Consider the following 19,958-nt stretch of genomic DNA (forward strand, 5'->3'; position numbering starts at 1 on the left):
TAAAGAATAGATCATGGAAATTCTAAACGTTTCACGAGGAGCATATGGATTCTAGTAATAAAACTAATTTTCAGTAGGACAGTAACGATTCGATGGGATTATTTCTGATCTAGGTAAAAGGAGGAGATAAAAACGAAAGGAATAATAAGAAAAAATAAAAATGGAAAAGGTGTAGGGATTTTTAGAAAATTGTTAGGAATGGTAGACGAAGCTATGGATGATTATCGATGAAGAAACAGCTGTAAAACGACTGGGTCTCACTACGGAACACATGTAGAACATTTAATTTTATTGATCACAGATATTTCTATTTCTAATCGCGACACCTTCGTGCCAACATGCGTGTCGATAAATCGTAATTCGACAATTTGTTCGTCGTTCAGTCATTCGAGTATCCCCACTCCTGTTTAACCATGTCCGAGAGTTTCTCCGCGATCATGTAGACGGGAATGTTCGTATCGCCCGATGGAATTTCTGGCATTACGGAGGCGTCAGCTACTCTTAATCCTTTAATACCGATTACCTGGAAAACATGCAAATAGCGACAATTAAAAAGGCATTTGAATTGCAAAATTTACACCGAACACGCTAGAAATGGCGTGTAGAATTAGTATTTAACAGCGACTTATCATAGCGATCTTGGACTCACCACCGCGATCGTGTCCGATCGTCATTTTTTATTTTCATCTTGAATTATTTTACACAAAATATTTCAATGTAGCTTGCATGAAAATCTGAATTTAAAATTCTCATCAATTAGAGACAAGGATCATCTTGCATCGATTCATTCGGTGTATCAACTTTCGCAAAATTCATAACGATTCAAAATTAATTGTGCACCACCATTTAATTTCAATAATAAAAATGTATACGCTTATACAACAATATGCATTCAAATGTTCTAAAGAAAATCGTTCAATATTTATATGGTATATAGAACACACTGTACTGAGTAAAGAAAAGTCCTTGTAAACGTAGATTGAAAGATGAACCGTTTCTATGATATAAACACTTTTGTTTGCCTTCAATTAGGAAACTTTCCCGTGTAAATATGTCACGCAGCTATTGCACGTCCATTAGTACGACCATATAGAAAATATACTACATATCTGATATTTTTTCATTAGAATTCCAAAGTATGTGACATTATTAGCATGATAATTTCGAACTGTGTAATACTGATAATATGCATAATCGCTAATCTATAACGAACTGCTTCCGCGTGAAATCTACTGTTAGCTCTTGAATAAGGACGTTCAGAATTATAAAAAAGATTTACAAAAATTGTAGTGAACAACGCATGCGATGGAAGCAACTAAGTTAATCATGATGCTAGCGAACGAAAATGTTTATATCTGTGACGGTAAAATGTGATCCCCAAGACGAGATTCGCAAAATTGCAATTAAGTTTAGAACGTCTAATTCATCTCAGCGTATTCGCTTTGACGTTCCTAGAACGAATGAATTCCTGCACCGTGCTCGCAAAGATCAGCTCCTTCTCCCTTTCACAAAGCATTACTGGAAAGGGTTTAATTTACGACATCCCCTTGATGTCTCTCGTTTTCTTTTCCGCTCGACTTCGAGGTGATGAAAACCAGGCTTCCCTCAATGTTACATATCCGAGAAATGGTTCATTCTTTGGCTTATGTTTACTAAGACTTTTTTACTCGATACAGTGTATTTTATGTACCACATAAATATTGAATGGCTTTTTCCAACACATTGTACGTAATACTTCTTTTTATAGAATACGATTAAGGCAAGTAGGAAATATTTGATTACTTTTACGTTTGAATATTTCACGTGAAGATAAATCAAGTGGATAAAAAAAAGGCAAACTGGTTACTGTTCATCAGTTGATCGCTGATTGGTTTACCAGATAGTCTGTTGATCGCTCCGTATTGTAATCTTATATTAAGTGATTTACAAACATTTAATTCATTGTAAAAATAATCTATACTTTGCTCTAGTAGATATAATTACAGGAAACAAAGTGTCTCCTGTATTAATGACTTCTTGGTGAAAATATTTGAATAGTTTTTATAAGAAATTACGGAATAAGAATTGTAAAAATGGATATTGACGTTTATATTCCTTTCACACTTCCATCCCCAAAAGGCGTGCAACATCAGATTACGCCCATTTTGAAACGAGGCTAGATTAACCTTATACACTTTTTTAATTATTCAAGTGGTCTATATAGTTTCTTTTTAAAAATTCCACTCGAATCACTTTATATTCATTTCGTGATCATTAGCTTAAAATTTGCTTTGTTTAAAAAAGAATTTAAGATAAAAATGCAGTCGTTACACGCATATACCTTCAAAGTAGGGTCGACCACGGCGTCACTGTCGCTCTCAGGACCCATTTTGCAAGTTCCGCTATAGTGATAAACAGTGAACGTTTCGCTCCTCAAATTGCATAGCCAATAATCGTCAGAGTTGAACGGATACCTCCTGCACTCGGACACCGTTTCGTTGTAAAGGTTCGAGCCAAACTTCTGCATCGCCCTCGTACTACCAATTCTGGTGCCCTCTCTAATTCCGTTTATCAGTATCCTAATATCATCCGGATGATCCAGATAATTGGGAATTATTTTTGGACTCACGTTCACGTCCTTGGACACGAGCCTTATCGTACCTCGACTTTGCGGACGCAACAGTATCGGAAGCAACCCCCACGAGAAGCCACTCTGTAATCTCGAGAATCTCTCCCGAAGCTCTTGATTGATGCCAAAATTCACCATGTTGCCCAGAGAGAAATAGACCGAAGCGTCTATAAGTAATAGCTCCAGATCCGGGAGGCCATCTCTGTTAGTCGGATTCTCCGTGTCGAGGAAGGCGATCGCCTCGAAACCACCATTGCTGGTTATTTGTCCTCTCCGATTGATCAGGTAGTCCCTCAGGTACGGTTCCGTAGGGTTCAAAATGTTGTGTATCACTGTACTCACCGGTTGTTCGGTGGTGAACGTCAGTCCACCGTACGCTACATGGTCCATCAGGTTATCGCCGACTTTTGCGTCTTTTACTAGGTCGATATCGAGTTCTCGTAAGTGTTCAGCCGGCCCAATTCCCGATAGCATCAACAACTGCGCGGAACCGATGGCCCCCGCGCAAAGAATCACTTCTTTGTCCGCGTACACCGTGTAACGGCGGTACCTCTTGACAAATTCCACCCCAATTGCTCGTTTGCTATTCCTGTCTATCAGTATCCTGCGCACCGTGCTCATCTTGGTTACGTCGAGGTTCCTCCGCTTCTTGCCAACCAGGTAAGCCTTGTTGCTGCTCATACGATAGCTTTGGTACGAGGTCGACTGTATCTGCGAGAAACCAATCTGCTGTGCCCCGTTGTAATCCACTAAAGGGTAACCCAGTTCTTGCCCGGCTTCGAGGAAGGTTTTCAACAACTTGGACTGATAATTCGCGTACTCTATCATCACCGGTCCATCCCTCCCGTGGTACTCGATGTTTTGCCTCAGCTGGGGGATTTGCATGTTTTCCATCTTCTTGAAGTATTTCAGTACGTCCCTGTACGCCCATCCGTCGTTACCCAAATCGGCCCATCGATCGTAATCCTTCGCGTTGCCTCTGGTCGCGATCAGATTGTTGACGACGCTCGATCCGCCCATCACTTTGCCGCTAGGCCAATTACATCTGTGATCCTCCATCCCTCTGCAGTACCTGTCCGACGGTTCCGTTTTGTGTTGAATGTCGAGGCCGGCTAGCTGCAAGTAGCCCGCCAGAAAAGGGACGTCCATGAACAGCGTTTCCTCTGTGCCAGCCTCGATCAGTAGCACGGTGAAATTCTTCACTTCGCTCAATCTCGAGGCTATCGTCGCTCCCGCTGTACCCGCGCCTACCACGATGAAATCGTACCGGGAATTGGACACCGGTGTCACGTCCGGTTGCGTCATTTCTTGGAACATACGGTTATTGTGGAGGAAGTTCAGCCCACCCGTCACGCTGCCGATCAGATTGTCGATCGGTGTGTACTCGTTAATAGCGAGATCTTCTCTCCTTTGCAGGATGTTCATTTGTACCTGCGCGAGACAATCGATCGCGTTAAAGAAAGGAGGACGCAGGATTTGGAGGATCGCGAGCACTAACGCCAACTCGAGCTTCATCTCGACGGAGTTTAGCGAACGATTCGAGATCAGTGTCGTGTGTCACACGCGGAACCTTATGTATATATTTCTGCGCACACATCTCTGGGAGCCTGTGTTGCACGTCTATACGTGCGCGCGAATGCACTTTGGTGTACAGTCGTCTGAAAAAATCGGCGATGGGGAACAATCGATCCGTCGACTCCGTCTAACGATTTATCGAAAAAGCATTTATTGGAACGTTTACGTAAGTCTTTAATTGACTCACTCTGCGTTTTTATATTGCGTACGGTTAAATATGTCTCCGCAAATGACGTGTCGCAGCGTACGATTGTTTCATTAAATGTAAATTTTCGCTCACGTGAAGATCATTTAACGTACAAGGACGGTGTGCGCCAAGTTTAAAGTTCAGAGTCTTGTTTTTAGGATACGTCGTAATCATATTGTCCTTGATGAAGAAGTCCTTATTTTCTAAGAATCGTCGTATAAATAGTGCAAAGTATTACTTAGAATTCCGTGTATTTGTTCCTGATTAGATATGTATGTGTCGGACGATTCTGGATAGATAATTGATTAATACAATTGTTCAGCAAGCTAAGGATTGATTAATACAGCGTTCGAATCTCGGTCCAGGCGATCCGATTCACCGATTCCTTTCCTCTTGTAACAAGGGTTCGTGAATTAAGGGTTCTTCTACTAACAACAATAAAAGTTAAGAGTTAATAAGAGCTCTGAATGTTTAGTAAAATAGGCTAAACGACTAGATTGTCAATTATATTTCGGCGGTAACTTTCCTCTCATAAACTTGCGATAGTTTGGTATTCCAACAAAATACTCTGCGTGTGTTCTAGTCTTCCATCTTCGTCTGATTTTTGTTCGAATTTCATCCATTTCTTGATTTAGATACTCTCTATTTTAGTCCTTTACTGATCGTTCTCCGCTTCTTGCCATTTACCACGCGGATAGTCATAAGGATGAAATTTTATCTGTATTAATTGCACAATGATACATACATCGTTAATACAGACGCTAATTGCGTTGATAAGTCATCTTAGGCTAATTAATCAATTATACGCTCGATGAATGACTGTCTTTCACTGGTGATGGTATATTACTTTCCATATGAATTTGATACAACTATTTTTTCATTTATAACGATTACATGTGTTGTAATTAAGAACAAAATGGCAGCTTTGGGAATGTAAAATAGTTTCGTACATGTGAATCAAATTTATGAATCCTTCTCCATCGCACATTTCAGCCTGTCGCGACCACTTTTTGTGTTGACACGCTGAAACGGCAATTGAAAAAAGAATCGACTGCATAAACAGTACTTGCACTGTCCGTTATTTATGTAAATAGTCGATGTAATCGTAAATTAACCATTTCGGAGTTGATTTCTTTTTCTTGATGTTTTTAGACAATATAGGATATAATTATTCAAAACAGTTTACTGTTATTCACGGTTGCAGTCGCAGTTTCTGCATTTTATATCAGGACTTTAATTGATTTTCAACGGGGTATTTATAGCTCTCGTTGGAATTAAATTCTCTATTAGAATTTGATTGTTCAGACGAATCAAGAAAATAATAATTGTCCACGTCGTCAACGATTCGTCAAGGATCAAATGTCGGTGGCGATCGTGTAAGAAGTTACAATAGAGATCGGAAACTTAGTTCGCGCAACATAAGATCAGGAGAGTTTCCATCCAAATGTTTAGACAAGGTCTATCCGATATTTCTTGCATTAATATTTTTAAAATTAATTAGTCTGAGGTTATTCCACGACATAAACTTGTCATGGACTCTTAGATCTCTAGGATAATCAATTAACGGGTTTCTCGCACGGGACACAACTTAATCAACTAACAAAAGTCTCAAAAGGAATACAAAAACAAAAGAAATACCGCAATTATTAGTGCTTGAATTGAATTACATCAACATGGTAAAAGTAAAATTTGGATATACGAAAAAAGGAGAATTGTGATCGTGACGATAAACGAAATAGAAGCAGAATCATATAGACGAATCACCAAATTTTTTGAGTCAATCAATAGCAGTGATTTTTAGAATAGTTGAGGCTTCTAAGTAAAATGAAAGGGTATCGAGTGTTCTAACATTAAATTAATCAACAGTTAAATGGTTTAAAAAGCCGTAAAAGTTTTGTTAATGTGAGATCAATGCTTAAGATTTGAATGCAATCTCAAAACGACAAGAACCCCGTTATCGATGCAAACAATGAAAGTCTGACCATCTTGCAAAGAAAATGGCAAAATGGTACCTCATTTAAATCAACAATATTTTAAAACGGATGAATCTACAGTATACTCGCAGAAAATCAAATTTTTAACATTATTGTTAGAACTACTATTCAAATTAATGAATCAATGACTCGATTAAAATATTGTATACTCACTGATGAATATTCGTCTAAAGTTGAAAAGACGAATGTATTTCAATACTGAACGTAGAAAATCTTATTAAATTAAATAACAAAGTTAACGCCATTGTGTGCGTGTAATTATTACAATAAACAGTTTCTCATTAGAAGAAATTATATACATTCGTAGCACAAATGAAAAATGCAACCAAATTTATCTGGAGAACATTCTTATCTATTTATTTTCCAGTGCAACTATAGTCAAAGTTGAAATTCAATTACATTATGCTTGATTTTCTTTTTTTTTTAACATTTACAGCCACTTAAATCTTTTAGCAATTATTACCTGCATCACTAGGTATACCTGTCTTTAAATATTGATAATCGATTAATAATCAGGATTTCTCGCTCGGGACATAACCTAATTAATTGACAAAAATCTCAAAGGATATCTGTTCTTAAATATGGTTTGCTCCTTTATTGCGATTTAAATATTTACTTTACTTTCACTCTGTTCAAAAGTGAAATATTTTATCTAACTCTTTGATCAACGAGAGTTGGATAATCTCTTTGCTTTCTCCTTTTCAATTCGCTTTACGGCTGTATCTTGATGCTTGTAATTGCTTTTTTTCGCATGGTAACAATCGCATAACGAAAGATGTGTTACATGAAATTTTGCGCAATTCTCTGGGTATGTTCTCAGTTTACGTACAACGCGTGTTTTCTCAACGGTGATTAGCACAAGCAAATGAACAATAATTACATAAATTTTTTAGAAATACATTTTTGCAAATATTGCATTAGGAAAGCTGATTTATTAGTCAAACGGCCGTATTATAATCATCAGTTTCGTACAATTATAGAAAATCATAATTATTAATGAAATAAAATATAACTTCACTCGAATTAAATTAGTTTCCATCTTTTTCTCGCGTCGATTTGATTTTCCGTAACAACATTATTCAACTTAACAATAACTCTAAAATTAAATCAACAAATGGACCGCTTTCGTATGTACAAAGTATATACATTAAATGTATCACAATGCAAGCGTCGCAGCGCTCGAATTAAAACAAAGTGACTAATTTTACACATCATGTGTCTCAACAAAACGTAAGAAACTTATCAATAAATACTATCTAAAACAAGTTCAACGTTACAATTTCCATCGCATTCATCTGATTCACTATCTCGTCCGAGTTTCTACAACCATCCAATCGTTCTTTATAAGATCCGCACCCTTTTCTCCAATCATAATAACCGGTGCGTTCGTATTCCCACTGCAGATCGTCGGCATAATCGACGCGTCGATCACTCTCAACCCCTCTATACCATAGACTCTTAACCTGGAATCCACAACAGCCGTGGGATCGTTCGATGGTCCCATTTTCGTCGTTCCAACCGGATGATAAATCGTCATCGAGATGTGTCTGATATGACACTCCCAATACGCGTCGGAACCAAACTTCAAGTGTTTGCAACCGGGCAGCTTGACTTGGTGCATCCTCGTGCCGAACTGTTTGAAGATCTGAGCCTGGCTGATCCTCACCGCGGTTTTCGCCCCTTCGACCAACGTGGCAATGTCCAACGGATCGGAGAAGTAATTCGCATTGATCAGCGGCCCATGGAACGGATTCGAGCTGCGCAATCTGACGGTACCGCGCGATCTGGGTCTCAACAGGAGAGGCATTATCGTCCAGGCGTCCTTGTTCGATATAGGTCTGTACACAGTGTCGTAGACTTCGTCCGTTATGCCAAGGACCTTTCTAACTCTGAGGCCAGCGTCTGAATTAATGGACGCGGGCGCCATGTGCAACTGAATGTCCGGATAATCGATCGATCGGTTCGCGTATTTCGTGTTGATGAACGCGTAGCCTTCGACGCCGCCCAGGGTGGTCATCGGACCTTTTCCGTTGGCCACGTAATGCATCGTCATTGGGACCGATTGGAAGCGATCCTGAACGATAGCCACGGGTTTGTCGATGAGGAAGGTCAAACCGCCCATACCGACGTGGTCCTGTAGATTATCGCCCACTCGAAGGTCCTTGATCACCGGTATTCCAACGTGGCGCAGGTGTTCCTTCGGTCCTATTCCTGAGAGCATCAATATCTGGGGGCTGTTGATGGCTCCAGCCGAGAGGATCACTTCTTTCCTCGCTCGAACCGTTTGCCTGCGTCCGTCCCTGAGAAACTCGACTCCCGTTGCTCTCATGGTGACAGGATTGATCAGAACCCTGGTGACGTACGCGTTCATGGCGATGTGCATGTTCGGACGCAGCCGAATCGGGCGCAGGAACGCCTTCGCCGTGGAGCACCTGGTACCTCGCCTGATCGTTCCCTGGGCGATCATAAACCCTGTCTGCCGTTCTCCGTTTATATCTCTGTTCTCGTAGCCCAATTCCGCGCCCGCTTGAACGAACGCGACTACCAACGGTGTCTTCCACGGGGACTCTTGCACCGTCAAGTAACCACCCGTCGAATGGTACGGGCTCTTCTGCAAGTAGGGATTTCTGTTGTCCTCGGACTTCTTGAAGTAGTAGAGCGCCTGGTCGTATCCCCAGCCAGGGTTACCGAGGGACTCCCAGTGGTCGTAGTCGTGTCGGTTACCTCGCACGTACAGCATGTAATTGAGGACGCTCGAGCCACCCAGCACTTTGCCTCGCGGCCAGTTGCAACGTGCGCCCTTCATACCCAGACAAGCTCTGCCCGTTGGCTCCGTTTTGTACTTCCAGTCCAATTTAGTCAGCTGGAGATACGCGGCTAACGAGGGCACGTCCGTCACCTCGTTTTCATCCGGACCAGCCTCGAGCAGGAGGACGTTCCAATTCGGTATCTCGGTTAGCCTGTTGGTGAGGACCGCGCCAGCTGATCCGCCGCCGACCACCACGAAGTCGTATTCCTGGTACAAAGGGTATCTGTCGATGGGTCGACTCTCCGGGTCCAATTGGTCGTATCTGTAGTAGGACAGGCCGGCTATTAGCAACGGTATCAGCCATAGGCTCGAGCCCATCAGACTTAGGGCAGCCTTCAACGCTGACGCGACCACGAGCGCGCTGAACACCATTCTTCTCGGATCGATCGATCGCTACTTTCGCCGAATGATAATTTCGCGCCCTCGTTGGTTCGTTGATCATCACGGTGCGAGTTTTCACCCTGCGAGGATATCTGGGGGCCGCGTTCCAATTTTTTCCACGCGATGCACTTTGAATGGTACGCGGCTGCTTAGGTTTTTCATTGTGCTTAAGGTAATCTGCTCGTTGACAGTGTCGTCTTTCTGTAAAAATAGGATACACTTGTGAGTTGTTGGTAGATCATTCTAGAAAATCTATAATGCTACGGGAGTTGTTAGAGCTAATGTTAAAGCAATTCAATGCTCAAACTAAGTTTTTATTCAGTTACGTGATCAATTTGCTGGTAAAACTATGATTATTCGATCGCATTATCTATGGATATACAAATAATCCTCTATAAGACGATTCCACCCGTTAGGAGACTTGACTTGCGCTAAAATGTTTTTTCAACAAATTATTTAAGTAGTATATACACTCGAAAGGAAAAGTTAAATCGATTAATATTACATCCCATGGTAATTAGACCCGCCCAATGTTTCGTACACTTCCCTCCCTACTTTTCAGATCGTTCAACTGGAATCTAGACATTACATTCAGACACGATTTATACGCGCTGATTATCTAGTTCTTTCATCCGCTCGATGGAAAGACGTTTAGCATCCAACATTTGAAAGGCCGAGATTCATTAGAGGGAGAGGCGATTGTAGAAATCGTTCGCCGGGTTCAAAATCCATCGCGCGATTGTTAGATAGAAGTTGATACATTTGTCCGGAAGACTATTATTCAGTATGTACTTGGAAGACAATCGGAGAAATTGATAAATGAACAGTCAGGAGGTTTGTTTTCTGTTACTTTATTTGCGCCTAGATGGTTTATTTATGGGTACAATTGTTTAGAATTCTAGCCTCGGTTGACTTAACTTGGTTAAATTACTTTTTTTTACTATCGGCACCATAATTAATATGATACTAGATCTATAATTACGTGCAAGAAATGCAATCCTCAAACTGCATCCTTCCACTGTATTATCTAAATTTAAATCTTAATTAGTTTTCCAATCAAGTATTAATGTCTCCTCTCAAGCAATTATTTATCAGAATTATAGATGCATCCCCGAATAATTTGGATGCAATCATAAATAAATTATATTCCATTTTTCGATATATTATTTAAACAAACGAGCTTATCACAAAGCACTGCACACAATCAAATCTATCACTAAAAAATACCAATTTCATCTATTTACACAATTGTCCTACCACTGCTAATTTCCAAGATATTCACAGCGTTAGCTCCAGGAGTTGTTTTCAACCAAAAAAAAAAAAAGAAATACGTACAAAATATTCTTACAAAGCCTACGTTACACCTAAATCTAATCAAAGACTTGACGCTCGACTCATAGTTACAAATACTCTCGTTGGTATTATACTTTAATCGTGAGACGTCCGCGTGGAGACGCGGAACAGAATAACACTGAAAATCGTTGACCAGTCATAGATCACGGGGAAGCAGCGAATGCTTGGCCGAATCGAGTAACAGAGTAACGGAATTACATCGTGAAACCAGCGGGATGGTGATCTCATAACGGGGAAAGGTGAAAGTGTTCCGACGACGTATAAACCTACGCCACGCGCTCTTCGCTTCCTTCCGCTGCGAGGTCCTCGCGGTTACGTCGACCATCGTTCGCGTTCCGAGTTGCTCTCTCGTCGCGCGAATCTTCCTGGCTGTGACAGAGCAATCGCGATGCCCGATTAACGAGTATCTGTTTATTTTAGAAACGACGAGTCGTGGCCTCTACTTGGTTACAAATCTTGATGACACAGGGTTCAGAGTTTTTACGCGAGGGAACGGGTTTCCGTGTGCCTCCAGGGGCAAAACGGAACTAACAATTTAACCCTTTTGTCTGTAAATGTTAATAATCTGTTTTTAGTTGCAACAATTGAGACACTGTCGATTATAAGATTTTTTCTTTTGTTTTGTGAATATTATTTTTTTTAATATTGCATCCTAATTTTTATTTATAATTTGGGTATGTTTGACAGAGGCTTCAAGATATTAATGAAAAGTGGTAATGACATTCATTTACACAGTTGTTTTACTACTAGCATTTCTCGAGCTATTCGCAGCTTTTTAATAGGGGTGCTTTTCAGCCCATTAATATTATTTATTACCAACTTGGAAAATTGTTTAATTCCAGGGTACACACAGATATATGTATATGATAAATGTCAATTTTAGAAAACTGTTGCTGTGGAGAAAGCTAAAGAAGGTTTTGTTATTTTTTAATTAAAGTTACAGATTGATACTTTTACTTTGAGCGTTTCGTTGTTGTTGAAGAAATACTTGATTTAGAAGTTATTTTGTTTTGAACGATTCGAAAAGCTTGTTATTTATCATAAAATTAACGCACAGATGTGAAAAATGGAGATGTTAATGCGTAACGTAGATTTGTTAGAAGAATAGGGAAAATTGAATTATTGCTAATGCAGCGAAGATTAGTTATTTAGGTTAAGTATTTAGGTTAATAGTTAATAAGTTTTAGAACGAGCCTTCGTAGGTTTTCGTAGTAAGCAGTCGGTCGCAAATTGCATCAGACGCTAATGAGAAAAACGTCCTTGTACGGCTCCAACTTTATTGCATTAATACTTTGCAAAAATTTTCTAAAAATTTTACAAAAGAAACATTTTAAATTGAAGTTTTCATGCACGCCATACAATAATTAAATATAATAATTAAATATTTTAAATTATATATGTAACCCAAAATATGAAGAATAGTCAAACGTCTCGAATACATATAAAACTTGATGCAAAAATATTTTAAACGAATATTACAAGGTATATATTCAATAATAATATACTTAATTATTTCGAAAGTTTAATCTTGAAACACATTGACTATAATCACAGGTGACTATAATCAGCGTTAGAATAGAACAGTAAAGCAAAACGGTTCAAAAACAACTCCAACGATAGAAACCGAGTCAGAAACGAATTCGTAACTGTAAATAATGCAAATCACTCGAATACGACAATATCCCCAGAATAGCCTTGACGTACACCCGCATTCGTTCAAAGAGAAAACGCATCTGCCGCGCAGAAATCGCACTGTTCGTGCTCGTTGCGAAAGAACGCGTGTTTTCCGTAAGAAGAAAACCACGAGAAAGTTTCCAAATTGGCCAGTTTGTCCATAGGAGGGAAAATGTAACGCAATTTACGAACGCGCGGACCTTGCTTACGATGGCAATGAAAAACGAACAGCGAAGGCAAAGAGGGGAAACTGTTCGATCGCGTTCGAGACATCGAAATACTTCTAATAGAGATTACAGACACTTGTAAACTGAAATAAAACAGTAGCGACGATAATTGCTTCTGGTGGATTGTCGGATAGCAACGAGCGAGGAAAAATCATAGTGTTTCTGCCACTGTGGCATTTCTCCAAGACGTAAGAGGACAACGCGGAAGTTGTCATGCTCTTTGTAGTCCTGATTTTGCAGTTCTGCTTCCTAGTGTTAATAATTGTTTATAATTGTTAATAATTTTTTTCATTTCTGTTGACAGGAAACTATTTTAAACTCTTCAGGAACGATTTTTTATAGCGAGAAATAAAATTAATTAATTTTTTGCTTTACTACGATTTATTTATTTTATGTTGATAGGAATTCAAAAAGCGAAAAGCAAAAAATATGAAAAGCACAATAAAATTGCATAAAAGACATAACGTCCACATTTGTGCCGTAGAGCGTTAATAGTAATAAAAAATTAAATATCCATATGTATGGCCAAGAGCGTGAAGAGTTTAGTAATATAAGAGTTGGTTGACTTTATCGAAGTCTGCGAGGGAAATTTTATTGAGCTTATTTCGTTGTCTCCTATTGAGGAGGGCAATATTTAATTTAGATAAGTATCGTAAAAAACTTACAATTGGTAGCGAGAAAGCGATACGTGTGGCATTTGCAACTGAACTAACTGCTTCCAAAGGCTGACGTCAAAGCCAGTAACCTAGGTTCCACAAAAGAAAAGAAATAATTTCAAACATGGAAATTGCAATAATACTTGAATAAAAAATAGTAATTGTATCGTGATCACAAGTTACCTCTAAGAAGAAATACGTTTACAATTTCATTTGCAAAAGTTTGTCACAAATTCGAACGGATACAAATGCTCGGAATTAATCGATAGTATTTATGATTAATTAAATAAGGAAACGATTGAACCTTGTAAGGCGGTTTAAAAGAGGAAATGGAGTAAAATGTATGAAAGTAAGGCACGTGCATTCCTACTAGACAAATTAGCTTCAATTTTAATGATAATGGGCGTAAAAATAAAATGTTCTCTCGCATTAGTCGACGCGTATCGTACACCGTTATCGTCTAACGGAGAAATGAAATATTTCGTCCAACGGACACGATTAGAAATAGACGCTCGAAAAACAGGTACCAAGATACGGCGTATTTATCCTATAGACGGTTTAATTTTCTTGTTTCAGGTAAGAGTTTCGCCACCTACAGCGCGAGCGGTCCCAGCCATGTGAGTTCTCAGTTGAGCGTAAATTAGTTTCCCTTTAGCAAAGCGAAGGAGAGATCCGTCGAAGCTGGAAACATATTATGTACGAATTCCATCGTTCAAATCAAGCGAGTCGTTGCACCGTCTGTTTTCTATAATAACGAGAAGCAAAAAAAGCTCTTGAAAGGTGGAAGAGGCGCGAAGGTCTTAAAATTGCTCGCAACAGCAGGCATCGCGTATTTAAGTTCCGATACGATGAGGAAACTTTACGACACTGTTACGTAACGACTTTCTTCTTTTAAATGACTTTCAACCGTACAAAAGGAAACGGGCAAAAGACAGTTGCGAACAAGCGAAGTTAATGCGCGCGCTGGTTGAATTTCTTCTCTTTGAAGGAATTTTTGATGCGCGCATCGATGTCTCCGGGCTAGGCGAGTACTAGCGACCATTTTGTTGGTGTCGCCCGCGCGAGGCAAGAGAACGTCCTCTCATTCAAAATATATCCTCTCATTGAAAAAGCTGTATGTTTGGTTAGTTTAGGTTAGGTTAGGTTAGATTAAGTTTAGGTTGCGTCAGTCATTAACAGCAGAACTATCTACGATTACAGTACATTAATTTGCTCCAAAAATAATAAAATTATAAATATTTTATACTATCAATTCAAGATACTTTATATTTTATATTTTGAACTTTACAACACTTTTGTATTTATATTTTATACTTTAAATTTTACAACATTTTTGTATTTGTATTTTATATTTTAAGCTTTCCAGATTTTTGTATTTATATTTTATAATTTAAACTTGACAAAATCTTTATATTTATATTTTATATTTTAAACTTGACAAAATTTTTATATTTTAAACTTTACCAAATTTTTGTATTTATATTTCATATTTTAAACTTGACAAAGCTTTTATATTTATATATTATATTTTACAAAAAATTCGCTATAAATTGATCGAAACTTTATAAAAATTTAACAAATTCACTATTTCGACAAATTTTGGTAGTCCTGTTACCATGTTTGTTTTAATTCACGATCTAAGCTCGACGATAGACTAGAGATAGCCTGTAGTTATGTCCAGACTTCCAGAACAAAAAGTCGTATTCCAACGCATGTACTTTTATGTAAACGTTTCAAATGAGAGTGTTCCTATGTATGTAAGTTGTGTCTAAAATGCATGAGCATACAACATTTAAAGTGTATCGTCTTCGTTATGAAAATGCAAGAGAATTATGTGGCCTGAAGAACGTGAGTCAAGCGTAAGCATATTCGAACTTTTCACTTTCTTGTTGTATCTGTCATTTATTCGGATTTACCTGCCATTTGTTTGCTTTCGTTGTACATCTTTTACATGTATGATTTAATAAAATGATTTGTATTACGCAAATGTTTGTTGCTTTTTTCACAATGCATTCTTTTTTCGATTTTTAGAAGCATCAAAAGACAAGAAAGTCTGTCGTGCATTAAAATAAATTAATTTTTATATGAATTTCTCAAATTATGTAATACTGACAAACTGGTTTCGCGCGTTTCAAATCAATGTGGTGCTTGTTATTTACAGTTGCGAGCTTAAAAATATTATAAATGCCTGCTTCCCGCTATTAAAATAGTTGCAGTTATATCTTGTTCTACTTACAAATTTAAAAAAATTAAAAACCCTTAATTACAATTTATTGTAATTATAACACATTATCATACTTTTGTGTAATAGTTTTCAACCGATTTTAATTTCGAATCAAATCTGTTACGCATTTATGCATCCTTTGATTCCACAATTTAATAATTCTTTCACGTTTATGCATTCTTTGATTCCACAATTTAATAATTCTTTCACGTTTATGCATTCTTTGATTCCACAATTTAATAATTCTTTCACGTTGAATTTCACGAATAGTTTGGAATAAATATAGTGTGAAATATTTTTTAATATAAAATATTTAACGTCTGGCGTTCTTCGCAGAATCGTAGAAACTATAGAAATCTTTCAATTAGTATGTCACAGCCTTGGACGTTAGCCAGCATGTGGATCTCATCAACTCGAACCTCGTACATTTCACATTTGATTAATGCTCAGACGCCTCCCTATTTTTTATCGAGCATTGTCGAATATAGCCGTATACAGGCGGCTGATTATTAAGCAATCGGTCGCATTCCTTAGTTTCATTATTACCATCATCTTGTAGAAACTTGCGCAACCTTAACCTTTCGCAGCCGTTGAAAGCGTCTAGCCGTAGGACTCGAGGAACGTGTGCGTTATACTCTGTCGCGCTTCAGACTTTAAATTATACATACGATATTCGGTGAAAGTCAGTCAAGTTCAAATCAGTGAAACAAATTTTTGTTTTCATTCTTTTTTTTTTTTAACTGCGATTATATGTATATGAATTTTTATGTAGAGATTTGTGGTACACTTTTTATATATTTATTTTGTAGCTTCTATTATATTTAATCATTTGTGGGTGATCTCTTGCATGGCAAAAAATCTTTTTGTAGTTACAAAGTCCTGTGTGTAGAATAATTCAAATCCGTATCTCTTGTATTGTCTAAACCACATGCTTCTAATATTAAGTAGCTATCTTCGTCGATTTTAAAAATAGAATATCTTCGAATAAATTACAGAATTTGGGCATAGCGACGGTAATTACGGCAATAACAGTTGATGAAAATAATTAATTCATGATAAACTTAAATAAACTTAATAATCCTGATCAGTGTCCTACATCAACTTTATTGTATTCTTCAATAAATCATTTTAAATGTCAAATGAAATTCTACAAATAATTGCATTAAATCAATACCAGTAAATTACCGTAAAAAATAGCTAAAAACAATTTCATGAACTAATTTAAAATTCAACCACAGATATTTTTCCCGTAAACTCCTACATCTTAAAAAAAATATTTTTGCAAAATATTACATATTTCCCTTCGAACATAAACTTCACGAACAATTAACAATCACAATATGCAAATCACAGAACAATCTAACAGTCGCCCGGTAAAATCAATCCTCTTACTCAACTTCCTTTCAACTTTTCAAGCACGGTACATTCGCTTCACCAGAGATCAGAATAACACTTACGTCACACCCCAAGTTCGTTTCAATACCAAGCAATGAATCTCGAAGCGACCGAAATACATACTCGTCGACCATTAAAAATACACGAACTACAAACCCCAGCCACCGATCCACTAAAAATCCCCACGAAAGACCAACTTGCGCTTACCTCCGCGAAGATCCTCCAGCTGCTTCCCTTTCTGCCTTTTCCATCAAACTCATTCCAACAATTTCCAGCTCCGTTGATCCATCGTCGATCGCTCGATTGTTTCCGCTCGACTTCGATCGTCGCCACGGTAGATTCCTCTGGTCGAACGAATCGGAAGCACCTTTCTTGTTGACTCGACCGTCAGAGACGACGCGAAGGGGTAGCGGTTCCAGTGCGTTTCCGGCGCATCGATCGGTCCTCGACGGCTCGCAGGTCGAGGGACGATTGTCGAGGGACCGGCGGTGAATCGGTAACAACACTCGGAACAACGACACGGTACTGTACCGATACCAAGCTCCCTACTCGGTTCGTTCTCGCTGTCCTTGTCGATTCGGCCAATCGACGACCGTCTCCTCGTCCTTCTCGAAGGTTCCCAAGCCGCACGTTTGGTAGTGAAAGTATATTCTCTTCCCGCGGTCATACCCACGCATATCTATCCCCTCCCCCCTTTCGAAATGTGGTAACACTGTCGGTGCTTACACTGACGCAGAGGTTATGTACCACCGTGCACGCGGTCTGCGTTACATTCGAAACGAAGTTCCTTCCGCTTCCTTCGTATCGTGCACGCGCGATGACGCCTCACGGCCCTTTCTTGGGGAGGAATTCGGGACCACGCGGAGCTTTCTCCGGTTTGGTGTTTCCACGCGCCATTTTTTTATGTAATTGAGACGCCGCGCGGTGATGTTTCGTTGAATTTTTATTGTTTCTCGTTTATAGTTTACTTTTGGGGATCGAAGAACTGTTAGACGAATTGTATATGTATATGTGTTGGGATTAGCGATGGATTCGTTAGCGTAAGATAATGGCCTGTTTGCACGGTATTTATTGCGTAAACGCTTTGGCGATACGTTGGAGAACTCTATCAGTGAGATTCACTTACGATTTGTGCTTTATGAATTTATTGATGAAGAACGTTTTAGATGCGAGAAAGTGAAACGGCTGGTTTCCGGAAGATTTCAATAATTATTCTTAGCAAGTGTCTAGGTTAATTTTGTTTTTTTATTCTGTTTTAAAAGATTGTTTGTAAAAAAAATGCTTTTATTTTTACTTGAAATGATATTATTTTTCAGAGATGTGATGTTTGTTAAAGTTTTATTAATAAAAGAAACTCTACAACAAATTAGCTACTGTGCAAACACTTGTTATATTAAATATAACAATTTTTTTTAAATAAATTAATATTCTAAACTATGCGTCTAGTGACTAACAGCAATTAAAAACCACTTTTCCATTTTTAAATAATTGTACCCGATTCAACAAAGTTACGCTAAAAAAATTATTATAAGAAACATTAAACATATTTTATTTCACTTAATTAAAAAACAAAATAAAATTACATAATACGAGATTCAACGTTTGAGCAGAATGTTGATCCAAGTTGTGAAATGTTCTGACCGTGGCTACGTGATCTTCATCACGTCTAGAGTTACATAGCAATAGTATCTGCGACGAATTGCGTACAAATTTCGGGTGAGAGGAAGAAAGTCTTTGCAAACAACCCAGTTTAGCGTTTAAACACGTTTCTTCCTGTCAAACGACGTGTCCGAACAAACTGATGTAATGTAGTTTTCAACTTTTACGAGTTACCGGAATGAAACACCGCGTAGAAGAATAGTAATCGAGAATATCTTTAAACGGATGAAGTATTAATAACTAAAATTTTAACAACTTTTAATAAGAAAACCTTTTAAAGAAAACAGTTTTATCTTGCGATTACTTCGAAAATACTACTTTGCATACAGTTCGAGTTTGTGTACATTCTACACCTAGAAATATTTGGGAATAATATAATTTGTGAGAGAAAATTGAATAAGAAAGGATTTCTGTGATTTACTCGGTTTGGTCGATAAAATAAATTTCATTCGCTTTCTATAATCTAGCATTTAAAAATTTAAATTGAAAATTTTATACCGTTCGATATCTCAGTCGACACTTTCGTTGGTATATCATTGGATAACCAGGTATTTAGATCACTAAACGCTATGCACAGGTATAAATTATTCTAACACTTGAGGTATCACTTGGTTTCGCAGAAAAAGTTTGTCGGCGACCTAAATTGCATGCTCCGTTCAGTCCTTCAGTCTTCTTCTCACCACAGTAAGCGTTCATTGCGAAATCGCGTAAGAACCAAAGGGAACTATTCCCACGATTTGTATACCTCTTCGTGTAATTAGCAGACCACTTTAGTCGTGGCATGTAGATTTTGTTTTAATTACTGTTTTTTCCAGACGATCGCCGCCACACCTTATTAGAAGGTGTTAAATCGTGTAATATGACGTGTTTGTTTGAACGGCTTTGTTTTTTCATAGAATATTATTATAGAAGACATTTATATTTTACGTTTTTACTTTCAAATAGCATTAAAAATTCTTCTATATTTCTATGCATTTTTATTGTACAAGCTTACTCCATTTTTAAGTATGTGATAAAGGTTGGAAGAGTTTTTATTAGCTTTACTTCGAGTGCTACCATTTTACTTGTAGGTGTCCGTAACATAAAATATATTAGCTAAGGATATAATAGTGATATCAGTTGTCCACAATAATAATTTAGGGAGATAAATCTTAATCCTTTTCTCTTAAAACTATTTGAAAGTGACCTGAAAGAATATCAAATTGACGATTGAGTG

The 19,958-nt window shown here is 38.1% G+C and overlaps 3 protein-coding genes across 4 annotated transcripts in view; 1 reads left to right on the forward strand and 2 right to left on the reverse strand.

Annotated features, from left to right (window-relative positions):
• The window catches only part of Flo2 (flotillin-2), a 177,447-nt gene that overhangs the window by 15,573 nt on the left and 141,916 nt on the right, over nucleotides 1-19,958 (forward strand). The gene's annotated exons all lie outside the window — the stretch shown is intronic.
• On the reverse strand, nucleotides 327-3,967 carry LOC143422112 (glucose dehydrogenase [FAD, quinone]). The gene is made up of 2 exons (XM_076892520.1): nucleotides 2,321-3,967; nucleotides 327-523 (listed from the first exon to the last, which is right to left on the reverse strand). The coding sequence occupies exons 1-2, from the start codon at nucleotides 3,923-3,925 to the stop codon at nucleotides 380-382; spliced, it is 1,749 nt and encodes a 582-aa protein (XP_076748635.1). The 5' UTR covers nucleotides 3,926-3,967; the 3' UTR covers nucleotides 327-379.
• LOC143422300 (glucose dehydrogenase [FAD, quinone]) lies at nucleotides 7,663-9,684 on the reverse strand. Its single transcript, XM_076892861.1, has one exon. It carries the CDS (start codon nucleotides 9,543-9,545, stop codon nucleotides 7,668-7,670), a length of 1,878 nt encoding a protein of 625 aa, XP_076748976.1. The 5' UTR covers nucleotides 9,546-9,684; the 3' UTR covers nucleotides 7,663-7,667.

This window comes from Xylocopa sonorina, chromosome 3 (genome assembly GCF_050948175.1).
Source record: "Xylocopa sonorina isolate GNS202 chromosome 3, iyXylSono1_principal, whole genome shotgun sequence".
Classification (NCBI taxonomy): Eukaryota; Metazoa; Arthropoda; class Insecta; order Hymenoptera; family Apidae; genus Xylocopa; species Xylocopa sonorina.